Source organism: Echeneis naucrates, chromosome 1 (genome assembly GCF_900963305.1).
Source record: "Echeneis naucrates chromosome 1, fEcheNa1.1, whole genome shotgun sequence".
Classification (NCBI taxonomy): Eukaryota; Metazoa; Chordata; class Actinopteri; order Carangiformes; family Echeneidae; genus Echeneis; species Echeneis naucrates.
In genome coordinates, this window is record NC_042511.1 from 5,754,063 (window position 1) to 5,776,457 (window position 22,395).

At 42.9% G+C, this 22,395-nt stretch overlaps 1 protein-coding gene across 1 annotated transcript; it reads left to right on the forward strand.

The window, feature by feature from the left end:
* Positions 1-1,956: 1,956 nt before the first annotated feature.
* Positions 1,957-16,469, forward strand: slc2a15b (solute carrier family 2 member 15b). Its single transcript, XM_029509194.1, has 12 exons — positions 1,957-2,001; positions 4,627-4,725; positions 8,091-8,251; positions 8,374-8,498; positions 8,942-9,087; positions 9,475-9,607; positions 9,743-9,930; positions 11,815-11,925; positions 12,511-12,612; positions 13,118-13,193; positions 14,384-14,511; positions 16,251-16,469. Exons 1-12 carry the CDS (start codon positions 1,957-1,959, stop codon positions 16,467-16,469), a joined length of 1,533 nt encoding a protein of 510 aa, XP_029365054.1.
* Positions 16,470-22,395: the final 5,926 nt, after the last annotated feature.

Below are 22,395 nucleotides of genomic sequence, written 5' to 3' on the forward strand. Positions count from 1 at the left end.
TAGTATTCTAATAGCATTTTGTGGAGTAAAATATAATAAAATAAATAAAACTGAAATAAAACATAGACTGAGGTACATTATCAAGAATTCAAATAAATAAAAATAATAAAAATAGTTGGTTAAAATTTTATTTATTTTACTGATTATGTTATTTCTAGGCATGATAAACACATAAAGTCCTTTCTGTTTGAAGCTCATATTGTTGTAGTTACTAGGCTGAGTAACCTCAGGTCATTTCTGAAGTCACTGTTAGTGGTCAATGATCAAACTTTCAGTCCTCCTCCAAAAACTGCAGCCATTTGAGGAATAAACTGATTCTTCGATATCTGCAGGAGATCAAATGATCTCTCCGCTGTATTCACGCATCCCGTCTTGAGAATATTTTCTTTTGTTGTAATAGAATAAAAGTTAGCCTGTCCCTCTTCCTGTATGATGTCAGCGCTGCACGTTGTGCCCTGTTCACACAATAATTGATTTGTCACCCATAAGCAGCACGATGCCACGGACATTTCACACTGATGGAAGTCATATGACACGAACCATTTGACTTGCATGATTGGCCATCTTGATTTGTTGAGTTGAAGTTATAGGATGAGCTGAAGGTGTTGTGTATGGGAGGCTACTCTGTGTAAATCTGAACCGTAGCAGGTAATAACAGTGACGAGGCGACAGCATCAGGAAGGTGAAATCATACAGAAAAAATTTTCTTCTATTCTTCCAGGACTTGAGGAGTGGAATGGAAATAACCACCACTCATCTCAACAGCCAATCCCAGCAACATTTTCTTCTATCATTTAATATGTCTCTGTTATTCTTGTGTGTGCTCGGCCAAAATTGTCCACATGAGAGCCACACTCCTCTAAAAGCTGTACTATTAAACTAGACTTGACAGGAAGCAGCTCTGCATGTCTGCCCCTCACTGACACCAGCAGCTTTATTGAGAAACAGGATTGAGCGTAACTTTGAAATTCTGTTATATTATTATTCCTGATCTGCTTCCTTCATGTGGTCACATGGCTGTCAGAGAAAACAAAAAATGTAGCTAGTCCACCAGTAAATCGTCCCAAGATTTCCAGTGCGAATAACATATGACTGGCAGCAGACACTGTGACCAAAGCCCATGAAGAGCTGGCCAGTGAGGAGCACATGCAACAAAGTCATGAGGAAGAAAGAAGTTTTCACACTATCTATCTTCCAAAGCTCAAGACAAAACATACTCCTAATGAAAAGTTTAAATTCCCTCATTTGAATTATTCATAGATGATATTTCAAATTAAAAGCCAGAAAAGAAAGACCACTGGTGCGGTACTGGAGTAAGTAACACAATAAAGTCCAGGATGAACCTTTGACTCTGTAAAAGGTGTGTCTGGTAAAGCGAACACACAAATTGAAAGTAGCTTTAGTAAAAATAATGAATTTGATACCTGAAGTTGAAAGAACTGAGGTACGTTGCTATGCTACTATGCTACCGCGCTGCCATATATCCTTACATTCAGATGTGCCATCTCAGTGTTTGGTTTGCAGGCTCTTGGGAACCAGCCAAACAAGTTTGCCAATTATATTACGATTACAAAAAACAGACAAAAACAAAGCAGGAATTAAAAGATTTTCCATTTGTACTTTGACTTAATTTTGATTTTAAGGGGGGCTCATTTTTCTTTAAAAATGCTTTTGAATTGCTGCTTAAGGCTGAAACCCTCCCACTGAGTGGGGGTGGGTGAAGGTGCCCCCGGGTGTCAGTCATGCCCCTGATGTTTACCCATCCTGGGACCGCCCCTGGACACGGTCACTTCACGGCCTGGACGGATGAGACACCACCCCCCACCGGGACACGCCCCCCTCTGTGACATAGCAGCATGGCCGAAAGATATAAAATGACTGATGCTGAGTGAGGGGGGTGAAAAAGTTGTGGGACTGTTTCGCTTCCTAAAGAAACAGGGATTATTTATGATTTAAATGGCGGAAGAACTGCTGGCGGACAACTATGGAAAAATCCACAAGGTGAGTGATCAGAAATGGGCTTCATTTGTGTGTAACCACACCATGCAAACGAAGTTGTCTCTGCTTCTTATAGCATCTAATTCTCAAAGTTTTTCATTTGGCACTTATCAGTCACAAACTTTATGACGCTTGCTTCTTCGCTGACCAATCGTCAGGGTTCAGCTTCAGTGCTCATCTAAGGTGCATGGAAAAGTTTCACAGGCGATTCAAACTCAAGCATCCACAATATCATTTCGTTGAGCCCAAATCTATGAAAAACAAACTTGCAAACGGATCTGGTTGCACAGCTGAAGAGTTGTTAAAGCTTTGCGGTCAGAGCTTTGACCAAAGTGAGTTAACAGTTTTGACTGGGCATCATTGTTTGCTGTGTGCTACTTTCGTGTGTAGTTGTCTAACAGTCTCCGTCAGGCCAAATGAAATTTCCCGAGGGTTACTGTGCTGTCATTGTTCAGTCAGTCCAGAGGCTTCCTTACTCTGCTGGGACTGCTGGATCTACTCAGCAGCAGCTGCCCAGCTGGCAATGGACTGACATTAAACGTTTAAATTGTGTTGAAATAATGTCAGTTCATGAGAAAACAAACAAACAAACAAACCATTAACTCAACATCAAAACAACCTTCAACACCAAATAGTTGAGGTGGTGTTGTTGACTCGCTGTGAATTCAATGCTGAAATATCAACAACTTTTGAGTTGTATGTCAAATCACATTATTCTCACAACCACGACTTTTAAAAAAAGTTTTTTGAAATATATATGTTGAAAAAATAACGTTGTTCCAACATCCAAACAATGCTGAACAATGCTGAACTGTTGAAAAAGTGTTGATACATAATTAATTGAGAGATCAGCTCTGAATTAAATGTTCTAAAAGAGGATGCTCTAAAAAACCACTGAGAAGCAGCTCAAATGGTATCAAATGGCATACCTTCTGTCAAAAATCTCAGGTAAACAAAAGTCAGGCATATATATATTTTACTATGACAACATTAAATATTTACACAGCTAATGGTCATATATAATATCAGATAACACCAACATTATTTAAATCATTCACGGGGGCGTCGGTTTGACGTTGCCAAGGAGATCTGTGCCAAATCTCACAAGAGTGTGTTGTTGAGACAGAGATAGGTCTTGAACAAAGTTAATTTTCTCCTGATGTGTCTGTCTGGAAATAGTCATTTTCGTGTGAAAATGTTTAGAACAGATGTGAAAAACGAGTTCAGCATTTATTTGAGTTTCTATGGGGCGGAAGGATCGACCATAATCTGTGTTCACGTAGACTTTTCTTATTGGAGTAAATCATGGGCGACGCTGTGGTGAAGGCAGAATTATGTCCAATAAGAGAGCCATGCACTGATAAACAGTGAGATTTACATCACTTGATAAAATTGTAAACATGGGTCAAATACAAGATTTTTTTTTTTTGCACCGTGTTTCAGGACATTCGTAGATCTGCAAACCGAGAGTGTTGATGTTTGGTGTTACTGGAGTTAGTTTACTTTAGAGATACTTCAGCAAAAACAGTAGCAAGAATATATACGATATATATTGAAAAGCAGGACTTTATAGTGACATTGAAATTTGAATGTTGATTGCATTTGCAAAATCTAAAGTAAAATAAATATTGAGTCAGTGTTGGCAAATTCACCCGTGTTTGAGAGACGTGACGTAGCAGAATTCAGTGGTTATCCAATACCGGCACCTGATGTTGATTCAACAGTGGCTCAACGTTAAAATGCCACATTTTGGGTGCGACCGCATCACTTTTACTTCATATAAGCAGCGGCGGGGTTTTATTCCATCACCGCGAAGGATGCTGGTACAGGCGGGGATATGTTGTGGTCCTTTTCGTCCTCGCTCCATAAAATGGTATGGATGTTTAAAAGCACACTATTATCCTGCTGACCTTCTGCCTCGGAGGGTTAGAGGACAAGTTAAGCTCAGTGTGCTGGAATTCAGGATGGCAGCTCCAGGCCTTTCCTAATGAAAATACGGTTGACCTCTGAATTGGGGCTCATATGACTTTGGACAATTATGTGATATTTAACATCTGTTTGTCATCTGTCCTCGTGACTTATAGAAAACGTAGTTATCTCTCTCTCTCTTTTTTTTTTTTTTTTTTTTTTTTTACGTTACAGAAGCCCAGTCAGGGCCGGAACAGACTGAGTCTGCTCAGCTAAATCAAAGTGCTTCTCTCAGAGCTAAGGGTGTTTATGATAAACACTTTGTGCAGTTTTGGGTTTGTCGCACAAACTCAGTCATGTGTTGCTCTGTGCTGCAAAGTCCAAAGCTCACAGACTTACATGTAACACATAGTATGATGCAGTGGAACACTTAATGCACTCAGAACGAGCTTATTCCTACACGTCTCGAGGGACTTCATTTCCAATACAGCGTTTTTCTGTCAAACATATAAAGCTGCTCATTATTATTGTTATTAAGTTCAGCTTTTTGTATGAGAAAATCTCCGGACTGTGTTAAATACACACACATTAACTTAATACCTGAGTTCATCTTAATCACCTGCTGTGATCTCTCTTTTTGTATTGCTGTGTGTTTTGACGCCTCTGGACATTTTTGTACTTATTGTCACTTTTTGTTTTTCTCCTTAGCTTTTTCCTCAGAACCTCACAAAGTCACTGCTGGCGGTTGCGCTGCTGGCTTCGTTAGGCAGCTCCATGCTCTATGGCTACAATCTGGCAGTTGTCAACTCTCCTGCGCAGGTTTGTGTCACTAAACATCATCAGCATCAATAATTGTCATCCCAGTTGAAATACTTTTCTTCAGTATTCAAAGTGTTAGTGAACGCTGAAGTTATGGGGGTCACCCCATCAGTTTAAACTTCAATATATGTTAACAGACATAGAAAAGATCAGATTTTATTTTGCTGTCTCATGGAGTCATGTGGACATGTGGCCCCCCCACCCACCATGTCATCAATGTTCGACATTTCTGCCCATCGTGCACTCTCTTCTGTACCGCTGATGTTAGATTTGTTGCAGTGCAGTGAGCTCTGGACCATTCCTGTTTGGCCATGGATGGCCTGACATTTAACCATGTGAGCTTTACTGCCGCGTCTAATGCTGGTGTAATGTTCTGTGCTAAGAAGGCAGTTACATGGAAAGAACTGCATCTGCTGCTTCGGGGCCTGCCGAACATGTGGCCCTTCACTTTGAAACTTTCTTCTCTTATTCACAGAGGGAGAATGCACATGTCCGGTTTGCTGCTCCTTCCCTGGTTTTTCTCACTGTGATTCATTCTTCAGTCGCTTGAGTGGCAGACAAATACAAGCTGCACGGGGGAGGGCTTGTCATCTCTCATTTAAATCTGTTTGCTGCACTTTGATCAAAACGATGGAGAATTCCGGTGCCGTCGTCGGATCACTGTCCACCCACTCTGTCCCCAGGTCGGCTGCAGGGCAGGTGCCACTGATCGCTGTAGCCCAGAAACACAGTGGCTTTACTTTGACTTAGTCAGCAAGATGGCAGACCATGTGCAGACAATACTAACTACATACAAACCTTTGTACAGAACGGCAGCACAGAAGTCATTTGAATATATTTTACAAATGAGTTTAATAGAACCAAGTTTATTTCTCCCAGCTGGGCCCTGTTAGCCGTCAGAAGTAGCTGGAGAAGAGCATATCCCAGCTCACATGGAGACAATTGCTCCGTCACGCAGTATCTTAATTATTCGCTGCTGATCTGTTGGGATAGAATCTTTAACCACGGTCCGTGTGACTTCAGTGGCCAGCGTAAAGTTTACTGCTGTGAATCCTGTGTGCTCCAAATCCAATTTTAGCTCTGAAAGGGTCAAATGGTTGTTTCTTCAAGTGGATATCTAAAAAGTTGTTCTGGGTTGACTCTGACAAAAGAGGAGTAACTTTGGCTTGAAGCACAAATATAACAGCTTTTCAGTCTTTTGAATATATTTTATTGCGATAAGCCTGAAATGAAAAGTTATTGGCTCTGTATTTTGGTTTTGCCTTAAAGTCAGAAGCTGGATTTGTGTTTGGTCAAAAGCGCTTTTATAGCTTCCACCAGTCCCTTGTTCTCAATCTTTCTTCTTCTTTTTCCTCTAAGAAACTCTCTAATATGAATTGATATCATGCTTCATCGCTCCAGGCGATGTTCCAACAAACTTTCATACTACTAATGTGATCGACGTGCACACAAACCAAGGGTGATCAAATTTGAATTGCTTTGTTTTAGGTAAGACGTTTCTTTTTTGCGTCACGTTTGTCAGTGACATCTTTAGACTGTTTTTGTGCAGGAGCATGGTGACGAGTTCCACCTTCCCTCCTCTGCCCTTTCTTTTCCATTACTTGCCACGTGCGCTTCTGCATCCGTATCTCACTGTATGCTGCTGAGTGACTGGCGAGAATGTGGAGGGAGCAAAGATTACGTACAACCGCATATCACCTCTGATCCACGGAAGTTACGAGTGCTGACGACATTCTGCAATAAATGAACAGAGCAAACCAGAAAACAAGAGTTAAAGGCAGAAAAGGTTGTGCACAGGATAACTCTATTGCACTCAAACTTTTTTGGTAGTTGGTGTTGGAACCCTTTTAACATGGATTGATGTGTGGCCGATGCCTGATCAGTTTAGTTACACTGATATTCCTGCCAATACAGATATCCGTTTTATTGGCTGTGTCCCTACATCCAGCAGCACAGTGCAGTTTTGGGCTCAGGACGGACTGTGTCTCACATTGTCCACTGCCCGTCTCATTGGACAAGGTCATACGCATGTTTAGGCTCCTTTATGTATGTTATGCATCATCAGTTTCCCTTTGATACATTCTTTAACCAGTAACCCCAAGTAAATGGAAATGTTTGGCAACAAGGCTGTCAAGGCTGAGTAAAGATGATAGCCCTCCTTTAAAACAGCAGGTATGTGTACATTATGTAGACTACACACTGGCTAACATGATCAAGTCGTGTTTCGCCAGCAGCAGACTCCTGCAAGATAATAGTCATTAACATAAACATGTTCAGTTATACGTCCTCTTTGTCGTACTGACCAATGTGAGTATATTGATCAGTGCTGATACTAAAACCAACCTTTTTCTCTTGTTTCAGTTTTTTTTTTTTTTTATGCTTCCCTAAAAGAGTATGAAGGAATTGTGTCTCTTGAGATAAATTAGATTTAATGTAATGGATTCTCCAGCCCAGTCTGATCTCAGTGGAGTCTTCACTGTCAGATAATCCTGAAAGGAATCTGATGGATATTGTTGTTGGCCCTTACAATGCATTTTTGTCACACCATAGGGATAACCACTTTCATTTTATCAAGCATGCAGTTTATGACCTCTTTCTCATCAAATCCAATTTGACTTTGATGGCGGGGGCTTGATCAGCTTCCTGTCGTATGAGGATGCCTGCATGTCCTGCCATCCCCCACTGCATTTTACACCCAATGCTGGTGAAATGGCAAGACGAATGTTGACATTTAGATGTGTGGCACTGCGGGAAATAATTAATGCTGTGTTTATGTAAAATTGCACAACCACTTCATTATTATATTTAATATGTGCTCAAGGTCCGTTGGCAGGGTTCATTCATTCACCTCCTACGGCTTATCCGCTTCCAGGTGATGGTGGGGGGGGGGCATCTGGAGCCAATCCCAGCTCAAACTGGGCCAGGGACGGGGTCACCCTGGACAGGTCACCAGTCCATCACAGGGCCAACACACAGAGAGACCAACAGCCACTCACTCTCACTCAGACCTACAGACAATTTAGAGTCACCCATCAACCCAAACATGATGTGTTTGAACGGTGGCAGGTTTCCTCAAAGAACATGCAAACTCCGCAGAGAAAGGCTCCAGGCCGGAACCGAACCTGCAACCTTATTATTGTGGGGTGACAGCGCTAACCATTATGCAATAATTAAATATTGTAAATATATATTTACTTTTTCTTTTTTTCTTTCAGAATTTAGGTTTTTTGGAAAGGTTTTTTTTTCATTATTTTTTTTTTTTTAGTTGTTCAATAGGTCTTGCAATTTTGGCTGTAAAATAAAAAATATATATTTATCTATTCTCTTGCTGAAAAAGGTTGAAATGAACTTTTTGTTTTGACCAGTTCATCAAAGATTTCTACAATGAGACATTGACAGAATTCTACGACTGGACTCCAAATGAGAGTCACCTCACCGTCTTATACTCTGTCACCGTATCAATCTTTGCTATCGGTGGGATGATGGGGTCCCTGCTTGTGGGCAGACTTGTTACCAAATATGGAAGGTTAGTGTTTTTGTGTATACAGCTTATGCACAATGCTTATTGTGTGTTTTTGATAAATACCTTTACCTCTGGCAGTACTAAGGCTGTCATTCATTCTGAGGAACCACCATGTGTTCGGACAGGAAGGGGACGCTGGTGAGATCCAGTGTGCTGGTGTTTACAGGAGGAGCCATGATGGGCCTCAGCAGGTGGTTACAGATGCCTTTGATGGTCATCTTGGGACGATTCATCACAGGCATACACTCAGGTAAGCCTGTCCCGGACATGTCACATTTGGACCGTTAAGAATATTAGACAGTTAGGATTAAGGTAAATTAAATCCCAAAGGACTTTTATTAGTGCCTCAGACAGGAAAATCCACATGTGATCGCAGCAGGTTCAGAAATGTAACCAATACAAAGTAAGCAAAATGGAGCTATTATATAAAAACTATATTAAAAAAGTACAGTGAAATTCAACCAATGCAGTTTATGCAGTATAGACAGTGGAACTGCACAGCTAGACTACAAGCCACACAACATACTGACTCTAAACAAATGAGGGTTTTTTTGTCGTTGTTGTTGATTTTTTTTTTTTTCCCAGGACACTTGTGCTCACTTGTAGATCCATCCAGTCCTCACACAGGCACCTTTGAGGTCTGCTTGTATTGGCCAGTATTAACCTTTTTATAATTACATTTTCTTTTAACAGGCATCTCTCTCAGCGTGGTGCCGATGTACCTCGGTGAGATTGCTCCTAAGAATCTGCGAGGTTTCCTCAGTCTCATCCCCAGCATGCACATTTGTCTGGGCGTCTTCATTGCTCAAGTCCTAGGCCTCCATGAGACGCTGGGGAAGGTACTGAAATCAGGGAGCTTGGCGTGGTGGTGATTTGAGGTTCAGCCATTAATTCAGACAGTGAACTCTGGCCAATCCTGATCTCGCTGCAAGCTAAGAGGGTGTGATCAGGTCGCGAGCAGCAGCACAAGGGCCTGCAAACAAAAACACCGTATGCCAAAGAAAGGCGTCACACCAAGCAAAAGTCGTATTATACAAAATGTGAGGAGGCTGTTTCTCTAACCAGGAAATGGAAAACAGACAAGAACTTTTCCTGCCATCCTCTGCCTCTTAATTTGGCCCATGCTGAGAAGCTTTAGACCGTTTTATGCCACGGAGATCATACGTGATTGCTGAAAGCAGCTGGTTGTTACTTTGAGTAAAGTGCTGTGTTTTCTTCTCATACAGGAAGAGCACTGGCCTCTGCTGCTGTCCCTGGTGGTGTTTCCTACAATGGTCCAGGTGATGCTGTTGCCATGGTTTCCAGAGAGTCCACGATACCTGTTGATAGAGAAGGGAAATGTACATGCCACCATTGCGGGTTAGAAAGAGGAGTCTTCTTTTTCGTCGTTCTTACGTTTGTTTCGTTTTGTGTTTAATAACATGGACTAACGACGTCTGAATTCTTTTTCTTTATCGTAACTACTTGACTGCCTTTCTCTTTTTCTTTCTCCAGCCTTAAAGTGGTACCGTCTCAAAGAAAACATTAATGCCGAAGTTGAGGAGATGCAGGAGGAGCAACAGTCCTTGTCCTCTATCCAGACTGTCTCTGTCTGCAGCCTGCTTACGGACCGCTGTGTCCGCTGGCAGGTCATCACCATTGTGGTGGTCAACATCGGCATGCAGCTGTCTGGAATTGATGCGGTGAGCGGAAGAAGCCTTGTCTGTGTGTTTGTGCGTGTGCTCACATTTTAAATGTGCAAGGACTGTGCGGCTCTCATAAGAGAGTGAGAACCCCTATTGCTACAGTTCCCAGCTGTGTTCCTCCCATTGGCACCTCCTCCTGTTCATACATCACAGTCCCACATGCAGCCACTGAGTGACGAAGCAGGGGGGCAGCAGCACTACGGCTCATTATCTCCTGGTCCTCTCTCTCTCAGTGTTACCCCAAATAAGAAGGCCCAGCCGCTCACACACAAAGCCAAACACATCTTTTCACCCATTGCTCCATGTGGATGGAAGCTGTAGGCATGCTGGCTCACGTGCTAGTATCATTTCCTAGCAGGGCTACACCCTGCCGAGTCCCACGATCCCAGTTGTTCCATACAGGAAAACCCTCAGACGCGCAGGAGAACATGTGTCCCTGTGAGTGCAATGGATCAGTGCATTTATTTCAAAAGAACTTAAGTTGAAATATGCCTGATAATTTCATGCAGAATGTTAAAAGTGCCTGTTCGTTAATTGTTTTTTTTTTTTTTTGTTGTTGTTTTTTTTTGCAGGGGCAAACAACAAAATGAAGTTGAATTTTTTTTTTTTTTTTTTTTTACTCGATAGCTAAACAATTTTAAGAAGTGTGTGCTGGCAGAGAAATGACTGCTGTGTTTTGTTTGCTAAGGAAATGCTACAGGCCCTTTCAAACAAGTGTTATCAGGGTTTGTTGCACTCTTGGCATGAAGTAAAGCTTATTCAAGTAGTCTTTCAACCATTCAGTTTGTTTGCACTTGGCCAGCGCTCCTCTTTATAAGGGCTGTTTATTAAGACAATTACCACATTTGGTGACATGGGATTGGTATATTTACACTTTTCCAGATGATGTTGTGTTGTGGCTCTTAAATGGCTTGTAATAAAATCAAAACAGCCAATGGTTGAGATGTGAGAGTCAAACAAAGGAGAGAATCAAGCCCATTGAACCATCCTAATATGTCTAAGGCATCTATTTTATTTCAGGAAGAAAATGGGGAAAGTGGCGGAGTTCAATTCGAACTTGTAAAGGCAATGTAGCTAATTGTCAGTTAGTAACAGCACTAGCTTCTACAATAAAAAGTGCAAAGAAAAGCAGGGTAGTTGCTGGCCAGTCTTTCAGATGGAAAGACTTTGGAGTCGAGCTGCTGATTCTTCAAAATCCGAGGTTTCAGATTACTAGCTTCAGAAAAGGGGCAGAATTTTTTGGTGCCTTCCTCTCACTCTATAAGACGATTTTCATGTGCAAATAAATGCATAAAAGAGACAACGCTCATATAAGCTATTGACTTGTGTGCAGAATGTCTGCTTTGATAACAGAAAAATGGGATTTTAATTGGGTGATGAAGACTTATAAGCCCTTTATTATATGCTCACACGTAAAAGTCTTCATACACTCAAAACAAAATCGTTAGCTCTACCTCTTTTTAACTTGTTCTAATTGTTGGTGTGTGTTCCCATTTTTCCATCGGTGTGTTTTTGCATATATGCTGCAATGGTGATAAAATGCTTTACGTATGGTTACTAAATCAACAAGACAGCATTTAACTGCACCGATCACGATCTTGTCCACACCTCATGAATGATGGATGTTGCATCAGCAAAGTGTGATTAATGAGAATACACAAATTAATTTCAAGGGGAGCACTTGTCAGGAGTCTGTACTGACTCAAATGCATGACTGATGGTTGCCCTGATGATAATGATCACCATGATGAATCACGTGGAAACACCAAATAAGCAGTGACTTTGTAGAAACAAAAAAAAAAATATATATATACTTTTGAGTTTCAAAGCATGTGTGTGTATGTCCGTTGTGTTCATCATATGTATAAATGTCTATTTCAGATCTGGTTCTACACCAATGACATTTTTAAGAATGCAGGAATCCCAGAGCCATATATTCAGTACACGACAGTAGGAACTGGAGCCATTGAGGTCATCTCTGGGGTGCTGGGGGTGAGTAAACCTTGTTACACTTTAAATACACTAAAAATGACACTATTGAATTTGTATGAGTGCTTCAACAACTCGTCATTTACTGAATTGATTTATTCCCAAAATATTGTCAGGTATGTATTCAAAGATCCTGGAAATTAAGGCTCTGCTGCTCCTCTCAGTTTTTTTTGGTTTTTTTTGTATGTAATTGTGAATTCAGGTTTTCAGAACCTGAATCAAGCAAAACAAAAAATTGAGTTGAGTTGTATCATTGTGCTTTTTGTTTTGTCTTTCTTGTTCGGTGTACATTTCTGTCATGGCTCATCTTCTACAAACTGGATTCTGTTGGATGCTGCGCTGCTAAATACCTGTTCCTATTACTATAAACATCAAAAAAATAAATATGAACCAGCCAGATTTAGAACAAAAGTTCCATGTTGAGCTATGTGTTACATAAACTGCCCAGAGGGCTTCAGGTATATGTATTTGTGTGGTAGCAAACCTGAAACAGGCTGAAGTGAATGCTCAGAGGATGACACCGTGACAGCATCAGGATAATGTTTTCTGCCAATCAGCCCCGCTCCTGCCTCTCTTTCCATCTTTCAGTGTTTCACTATCGAGCGTGTGGGCAGAAGACCTCTGATGATTGGTGGCTTCCTCTTCATGGGACTCTGCTGTGCTGGGATCACTATATCCGTCCTCTTTCAGGTACACTGTCTTCTGATGTCCTGCTGGTGTAGGAATATATTACATTGACTTGCAGATTGTGACATGGGGCACAGAGTGCAATGCTTACATTTAAATTTACGTGATTTACATTAAATAAAGCCTGCATCTTGTTTTTGAACTGGTTCCTTTCGATGGCATCCAGTCACCAAATGTTTATTTCAGTTCAATTTACTATGTAGCATGGAGAATAAATTGAGGATTATTGGTGAATATACCATATAAAGCACATATCTCCTCTTCAGTAAACAGCTGGGTGACTTTGGGAAACCCCTATTGACTCATCAATAACAGCACAAAGTAATTAATGTGCCATTAAGAAGTAAGTCAGGAGCGCCACATGGTGCTGCTCATATCTCATATTATAATCAGATTGAAAAGTAAAATGAATGATTAATTATAAAAGAAAACATTGCCTGTGCAAATTGTTTGTTAATGTTTACAACTCGTGACTTCAGACTCATGACTTGTGTTTGACCAATCACAGACACAGCTGGACTTCATGCGCTACATCAGTGTGGGCTGCGTTGTGGGTATCATTGCCGGATTCTGCATAGGCCCAGGTAAACATTATAGTGCCTCAACCTTAAAATGATCCCACACAAAAACTCCTTTTCCCCCTCTAAACCTTACAGCTGTGCTGGATTTAGGTGATCCTGTGTGTAAGGTAACACTGCTCCCTGGTGGACGCTTGCGCAATTGCAGGCACCAGACCTAAATCCCAGCGTCGCTCCCTCCCTTCTCCATCTCTGACTGTGAAGAGATATTGTATTTCATTAGTCTTGTAAATTAGGAAATTATAACTGCCACACTACATCCATTTCCACAGCCATTTGTAGTCTGGGTGAGTTGAATGAAGTGAATTAAGAGGCAGTAGTTTACAACATTGGGAGCCACGTTGAGTGGACCTGCGAGGAAGATGAATTAGAACAAATCTGGTTTACATAGCATCATCCGTCAAGCCGGCAAAATCTATAAGCCGGCGCACGGACGAGGATTTCTGTTTAGACTTTTAATGGCTCATTGTTCGTAAGCTAGCTGTGATGAATACGATCTGCTTCACACAAAACCCTGCATGCACAATGACACCACCCATACATACCACAGATGTTGACAAATTATGGCCTAGTTATTGGCTTGATGATATTAAACCTTCCTGTATGCAATTATCATGCACAGATAATGAGGATATCATTCAGAAAGCTCATCATTAGACCTTTTACTAATGTACATTTCTCCTCCATAGTTTTAATGTCTAACTATGAAGAATTGTTTGTTTAAAGCTAAGTAAACATTTCACAGACTCTATATATCAGGCTAATGAATTGCACAAGTCCGGACTAAGCTAGTCTGTTTCTTGTGGTTTGGAAGTTGGAGTTTTGCCAAGTTAACAAACATCTTCATCTCTTGTCAATCTCTGAGCGCTGAGTAATAATCAACACGTAATGAAGTACATGCAGAAAAAGGAGCGCAGCGTAATGGCACTGCTCATGTTCTGTTTATTTTGAATGACTACCAAAGAAAAGGCCTGAGTGGGAATATTGATAAACTAATTGATGAATGAAGACACTCACGTTAATTTCACGACACCCAATAAATTTCAACAGCAGCACTGAGTGATTAAATGTGATTTGTATTGCGACGCCCTGAAAGGAGGCCATTTAGATCAAACCAATGGATGAACCAGCTGAAGATGGTGCTGTTGTCAACATAAATCCACATAAATCGACACGTCTTTGTCTCTTCTGCATAGCTGGTGTTCCGTTCCTGATCACTGCAGAGCTGTTCAAGCAGTCGCACAGACCGGCGGCCTACATCGTGGCTGGGTGCCTCAACTGGTTGTCCAACTTTACCATCGGCTTCGTCTTCCCCTTCCTAGAGGTCAGAGCTAACTTATGTTCTGCTGTCCGTTTAACTGTCAGTGAAAATCTAATGATTTCTTTCTCGGGAGGCATTTCACATTCATGGGCTTTTGGTGTAACGGGACAGGATTTTGTTGGTGTCATTCTCCAGCCATGTTGGCTTGGAGGATTTTGCAGCCAAGGTCCATTTTGGCTCCGCACTCAGTATCAGACCCAGGGAAATAATGATAAAGGCTGTCTCGTTGAGTCTGAGTAGAGGTGACTCCCCAAATACCAATAAAATTACCAATTAAAATCTCAACCTTGCTGTCCTCTATTGTCCTCAGTGTTGTTCCAGTCGAACAAACCCAGAGGACAATGAGCTGTCCTGTGGGGAGTGATGATGTAAACCTTCATAGCCTCAGAGCTGAAAGTGATGAGATCCTGTGATCCTTAATCTCTGTTGTAATTTAACGGGAAAAAGAAGAAGAAGAAGAAGAAGAAGAAAAAAGCTTCAGAGCCGTCACAAGCTGTACTTTTACTTGATTTGCCTTTGCTAAGCTAAAGGTCCAGTTCTGCTCTGAATATGAAAAGACTTGTCAGGGCCAGAGCACCAAAGGGTGCAAGGACCCTACTGGAACTAGCGTTTATTATTTTAGTGTTCTGTTTATATATTTCAAGCCCTACCAGGAGTTGGAGGTGGAGTATGCTTGCTAATATAGTTTATAAAGATCCGACAACACTCAAACTGGGAGACAAAGCCCTTTAATATTTAGAATAAGGTATATAACCATCAGGTCCCTCTTACTCTGTATGAAATATGGCCCAGAAGCTAAAGAAATATTGTCCGTTTGCTCTTATTGTGTGGATGTGAGAGGAAGCAGCTCCTAACCTAATCCAGACCACCAGGCTTTTCTACGAGAGCTCTCCATTTATCACTAAAATATATTGTGTGGGTGGCGAGGACACACTTATGGCCATAAACAGATTTTAAAACTTATAAGCTGTGTCTGAGTTCAATCACCTGCTCACTGATTCACACCTCCCACTATAACAGCATTTTAAGTGAGCAGTAAATTAGGATTTCTGACACTTATTTACATACTGTAGTCACATGCAGGTGTAATGTTGCATGCCTATAAATCTACAAAGCATCAGCACATCTCGAAAATCTTGATGAATTGTGGGACTTTAAGAAGAAAAGCCTCTTTCGTGGCAGACGTTTCAACATGGAGTAGGAAGGACACTTCTGTTAATGATAGCATTTAGGGCGGCTCTCTTAATGATGCCAGAGAAAAGAAAAATGTCAGAAAGCAAACATCAGCAAATGTCACAGGTGTCAGGGTTTGCTTTGCTAACGTGCCCACAAACCAGTGGTTCTCGAATTCAGGGCTGCTGCCTCAAGTGGGACTCGCTTCCCCACAAAATTTCCTCACTAAAAGGCACATATTTTGCTCATGAGCAAATAGCAGAGTGAACTTTTTGAATAAAAATCCATAGATGAAAAGAAATATGCCTTTACATTAGTGGTGGTCGTTGAAGTGTGTTGTCTGGATATGCAGAAACTGTTTGCTAATACTTTAGCCACAATGACTTTAAAAGGCGGCAAATAGGGTTAGTGTTAAGCTTGTATTTAGTTTTACCATGGTGCCAAATAAATCACGTTTTTACTGGCTTCTAAAATAAATTTATCTGGCTAAAAAACTAACAAAAGTCAGAGGAGTAACTGTTTTTGTTTTTTTTTTAATCACACTTGCTTTGTATGTCCTCCCACTACAGCTTGCTATGGGTCCTTATTGTTATCTAATCTTCTGCGCGATCTGCTTGGGAGTGGCTGTCTACACCTTCTTCATCATTCCTGAGACCAAGAACAAAACCTTTATGGAGATCAGCCGGATGTTCGCCACCAGGAATAGCTTACTCAAAGAGGAGGTACTTCCTAACGGTCACTGTAAAATGGCTGTGATGAACAGCTATGGAACCCTCGGCCACCATTAAAAGTGAGAGCCCAGCAGGCGGAAAAGGACAGATGGACTGCTGTGATAGTGTTGGTGTCACCTCTGAGTATGGTGAAGGTAGAATCAGGTGGCCGTAAGGAGAGCTGGTGCTTCCTGTGGAAACAATAAGAAGTCTACTTTCACAGACTTAGCATGAACATACACACAAAGGTTGACAGTCATCACTCCTCACACGCAGTCAGACTGTAGCTCCTGTACATTGTGTGAGGTAAAAGTCAGTCAGTAATCGATTTCTCTGCATCTGGCAGCGTTTTTATGAGCCCAGTTGGTTTCTCACTGTACTCTGCATTAGCCTCACTTTGTCTGCAATCCATCCCGTGATCACTTTATTGTTCATAAGGTTCGCATTGATTGACCAAACAGTAACTATGAGTCAGTTCTTCCATCAGTTTACTGAGAGAGAGTATGCAAACTTTTTCTTTACAGCGGTCAAAGATATTGAGCAATAAAATATTCACCGTTGTTTTAACATGTTGACCTCAAGATGAATATTTTGACCAAGAACCTGAGCCTGTTTGTTTTGTCTTTCAGTAGTTTTCGTCTCTTTTTACGTAAGAGAGATAGATATTGTGGCTACTGTGGTAGCCATTTCATATTTCTTGACCAAGTATATGCATATACTTGTATGTAAAGCTTGTTAAAGATTTATAATTTATCAGTTTATCAAAAATGCTGTACAAATGTGTTCAGGTGTTTTTAACAGGTGTATGCTTTATAAGACCACTCTGAATAATGAACCATTGAACAAAGACTTTTGAACATAAAAATCTGTGTCATCCTTGTTTCAGATTTTTCTGACCCTTGTAATCACGAGAAGGAAAAAAAAAAAAAAACAGCAGCTAAATCGATGATGATGATAATAATCACTCTTTCTTCCACATTCGTTCAGCTGTGATGCCAGAAGTTGCCTCCAAACATAAAGAATTGAAATAGAGAAATATCATCTGGTGTTACAACCTGTCACCAAAAACAACCAACTCGTAACAAAATAACAGTTACGATTACAACAGAAATACCCACAAGTCAAGAAACGAGCACCAAAATAAAATTTGGGCCTCAGACAACCACGACCAAAACGACTCCCAGTACTGATGTAATAAAAGGAAATTGTGGAAGAAGCACTAAAAGCAACAGTGCTAACCGCTATGCGTGAGTGTTAACTCGCTGAGGAACTGCAATCCAGCCCTGGAACGAAGCGCGCTGTACACTGTGATCACACAAACAGCACCGTTGTGTGAGTGGGGGACAGCGCCATCGTCATGGCCGCAGCTTTCATGCTGTACCGCGTGACGTTGTATGGCAATTGTGGGAGCCGTACAGTACGCTGAAGGATTGGGAAGCGGCGATCGGCTCGCTGTCGTCCCTTTCCTCTGCCTTTAGGCTGGCTGATCCATCTGTCAGCACCCTGCAGAGGGAACCAGCAAACCCCCCCCCCTCCGACTGAGGCGGAATGGATAAACGTTGTCACGTCCCCGCTTGTCCTGATACCACAAAGGAGGGAGAGAGAAAGAGCAGGGGGTCGACCTGGCCAACAGCTAGAAACATCAGCGCATCACATCTGGATTGTTTCAGGGTGTGGCGCACTAGCTCAGGCTGCGGAGGCCCCTTCAGACAAACTGGGTGACGGAAGGTCAACCTTGGAGCTGGCGATCGGCCGCTGAGTGACAAATGGACAGAAGAGTCTTGAGTCCCGAGAGACGGCCACAAACAGGGTCGGTGCGGCTGTTCATATGTAACAAAGGGCTCCCTGTCACTGAGACTACAGTATATTTCTGTGGATAATGCCACAGTGTTGTGCACATGCGGAAACACACTCACACGCGGGGCTCACTCCGCCTCGGGCGGGCAGAGGCGATAAATCAAACAAATAGCATCACAGTCTGGAGAAGGAAGCATTCCAACAGATAAAATGCTCTCCCACACAACAAAGCCACACTCGCTGCGTAATTAATTGCAACAAATTACCTCTTCCTCTCCCTGTCGGCCCCCACCTCGCCTCGACAGGCGCACTACACGCCCGCGCGGTCGGCCGGTGCGTGAGTGCGCGCGGCGCACGCACACGCAGCAAAGGGACGCACGTGCGCGCGGCCCGCACCCTTCATAAGTGCTTTAATGTGGCTTATTGCAGTGTGCGGTCCCCTTAGCCGTGGAAATATTCGCTTGACGGATGTGCTTTGTCGCCGGCGCTCCCCGGCGGAGGGCGGCTGTCAGGGAGGAGATGATAACATTAACAGGGAGGCAAGGCGATGACAAATGCCTGTTATCAGCGAACGAGGCCGGTGACAAATCGAACGGCAGCGCCCAGGCAGCCCCGGCGCGGCGTAATAAAAAAGAAGATGGATGGCACACCCAGGCAGGGCCCGCGTTAATGCGATTTCCACTGCTCTCCCTGACTCCCAATTAAGGCTGGGGGAGGGGAGGGTGGGCGGATGGGAGAGGAGAGGAGACAGAGATTGTGTGTCTTCTTAGTGCGAGGAGAAGGAGCAGAGCTGAGGGATGGAGATGAGGAGGAGAGTGAGCTATGGAAGCCCGGAGGAAAACTTGAGGTGGCTGCAGTGGTATGGCAGAGAGAAAGATGTCAGCGAGCATGAAAGGTGTGACAAGAACAAAATGGAGGAAGCAGGAGAGAACATGCAGCTTTAATTGTCTGCAGAAGCCTCCCTTCCTCCTCATCTCAATCAGGGCCGTGTCTCTGAGGTACAGGGGCGTTATGTGTCTCCATGGCCAGGTGGAACATCAATAATCCAAAAAAAAAAATAAAAAAAATAATCCTTTTCCGGTATGAAATGTCTTGGCAAACTCTCGCTCAAAGGGCGAAGCTTCTTGATTAGCGGCATCACTGTGGATCAGGTCTGCATGCTCCCGCAGTTTTCACTTGGTTCCAGATTAAAGGGCTGCTCCTTAAATCAGATACTATAAAAACAGAGCTGACAGACAGTCTATGGCTCATGGGCAGACAGAGCTATAGAGATGAGCTACAACTCTTTCCAGGATGACTGTTCCAACTCATCCTGTCCAAGGACCCAGATGTTATCTCTTTGCTAAAAGGATCAGAGCAGGATATTGAGAAATTGCCTCGGGATGAGGGGGCATCTGTGCCCGAATACCCAAGGGCTGCTGTTTTGTCACTCTGACAGTGTTTTATAAAAGGCTGAGGAAGCTCGGAAGGCTGCAGAAACAGGGGCCCATATATCTCTCGCTATTACATCCAGGCTAGAAGAGAGAGGGCTGAAATGACAATGAAATATGGCCCCGGCTCAAAGGGAGAAAAAGAACAGGATCTAAAGAGGGATGCCTGAAACTGAGCCTGCAGGGACTGTGCTCCAAATCGGAGACAGATGCACAACTGTCCCAGGCACTAACCCTGTGCTATACTGCAAGCACACAGAGGTGAAAAGGAGAAGATATGTGGCTCAGAGTGGGAAGTCCTTAGAGAGAGCAGCCTCTCTGTGCCATTGCTGATATTAGTCTGAAAGAACAAGGAGAAATTAGAGCCCTGTAGGGGAAGGAACCATATAGGAAAAGAGAGAGAAGGAGGAGGAGGAGGAGGAGGAGGTAAAAGTCCAAACTCGGCAAAGACCCCTGCATCATTAAGTTGTCAAGTGGATGGGAGGCCCCGAAATATGACTTGGAGTTATTGCTGGGGCCAGGGCTGATGATATAAGAATTACAGTACATGGATCATAGCCGGATCGATAGGTAGACAAAGTCATTATGGAGGGGCTAGAGTTCAATGCCTCCCCAGGGCTGCAAGTGAGGACATAGGGCTTATATTTATCACCATGGCAATGTGTAACACGCACAACACACAGGTGGGTAGCTATATTTTGCTTGTTGCTCTTATTTTCAAAGCTATCTGTTCCAGCTGTATTGATCGTTCAAGTCATCTGTGGATGCAGAAAAGATTCTCCACGTTTCGTCACCTGGCGCTTGTTTGTATTTGTCAGCACGTGAAGGATGTCCGTACACATGTGCGTTCACAGGTAAGCTAAACTTCCTGGCCCATGCACATCAGTCAGCGGTGAGCATTTGTCCTTCTTTGCGCTCTGTCTCTGCAGCAGAGAGAAGCAGAGAGGGATGGGGAGCACAAGCGGGGCAGCATCGATCCTATCTGTGCCGAGAGAAATTAGGCATGAAATTAAAGCTCCCATCAAAGGCCAGGGCTGGCACTGTCACCTGATCTAGCACTATTTATACTCCCAAGAGATGATGATGATGTCTCCATCACACTGATGATTACAGGACAGAGTGAAGCGAGAGAGGGAGGGAGGTGGAGAGAGAGAGTCTCTCCACTCCATCCTCAGTGCCACTGACCTGCCATCATTTATACTGCCAGGGCCCAAGTGCAAGGTTAGCGCCAGCCTGAGCCCCCATAAATCACTGCTCTGCTGGACAGAGAGAGGCCGGGGTCAACGCCTCCTGCAGCCAACCTCTGCTGATGAGAGAGTATTTATAGATCAGGAAGGAGCGAGGGAGGGAAAAGTGTGAGGGCGGAAAAGGCAGGAAGTGTGTGTCAGTAAAGAAGTGCAGGTGTGATAAGAAATATTACCTATCTGCTATCAAACCTACGTGTTGGATAAAATGTAGCTTTAATACAAAAATGAAAGTGTTCTCCTGAAACAAAGTCATTCAGCACAGAACCCCTACAGAGTCGAGCAGAGCCCATGAGACAGCAGGGGGAGCCAGTTGACCACACATCCGACCTCAAATGCTCAGCTAGCTGTTTCCTCCCACGCTCAATGGCACGGGCAGGATTACAAAAATCTAAATTACTTCTGGCACCTAGCACTTCACTGGTATATGAAAATGATGTCCACAATTTGAATCTCACACATGTTTTTCCCCAGTCACATTCTGTTATGCCGAGCTGCTGCCAAGCACAGTGTTTTGACAGCAGTACCGCCGGCATAGCATGGGGCCGTAATGACCGGTGGCCAAAGACTGTCCAGGCTAAACGCTGGTTATGGTCAGCCACAAGATGACCGGGTGTCCCTCTGTCGCACTTTTCTTTTTTTGCTCCCTCTGTCTCTCCTCAGCCGTTTGCGTGCTGCTGGTCTGATGCTCGGTGCATCTCTCCAGCAAAAACAAACGGTGACAGTGGGCCAGATTTTGAAGAAAGAATAACTTAAAAAGGTGGTTTTCAGAGTGACTGTAAATCCTGCCCGTGGCTAATGCTGCATGCCCGTCGTGGGGATGCAGTAGGGGGGATTTTGGTAAATAGGCGAGACTCTGAAAATGTCGAAGGGATGACCATGGCCAGGGGCAGCAGCAGCATGGAGGTCAGACAAGCAGGTGACTGGTGACATTGGGAAAAGATATGGAGACTTTCCCAGTCAATGGCCCAGAGACTCGACTTGCTTATTTAACAGCAGGTGTTTTACTTTCTTGAGTACATTCGGAGACACTTTTACACTTTGAATTCAGATCTCAGAGGGAGAAATTATATTTCTGACACCATCTGTGTGACAGGGAACTTTAAGGCTTAACGAATTAAATTCAACATTAGTGCTCATGTAGCTTTGCTGGAGTTTAACAACTTTGACAAATATCAATATGTTGGCTGAATCTCGGTTTTTTGCAGTTAGTATTTTTATATTGGAAAATTTGGACGAAGGCAGATTATTTGCTGGCTTTAGCTTCTCATTGGGAGGATTTGTGCTGCACTGTTTTGGACTGCTGGGTAGCCACAACAAAAGAAGCTGTTTCAACATTTCAGTTTGGGCTCTGAGAAATTGTAAAATGGTTGTTAATGAACTATGCATTATCCAAATAATAGCTGGTTGCAGCCCTAACAGAGAATGCTTTTCATACTTAAGTTATGTCATGGATTTCATTTCACATTAAGCTCATAATGTTCTTTTATTTTACCGCCAGCCAACATCAGCTGTATTCAAGATTGTTATGTA

Excerpts from the sequence above, each read along its gene's own strand:
- slc2a15b (XM_029509194.1), top strand. The coding sequence starts at position 1,957 with ATGGCGGAAGAACTGCTGGCGGACAACTATGGAAAAATCCACAAG. Across the intron at positions 9,931-11,814 it reads AGCTGTCTGGAATTGATGCG|ATCTGGTTCTACACCAATGA; the intron begins GTGAGCGGAAGA and ends TGTCTATTTCAG. Across the intron at positions 12,613-13,117 it reads CTATATCCGTCCTCTTTCAG|ACACAGCTGGACTTCATGCG; the intron begins GTACACTGTCTT and ends GACCAATCACAG.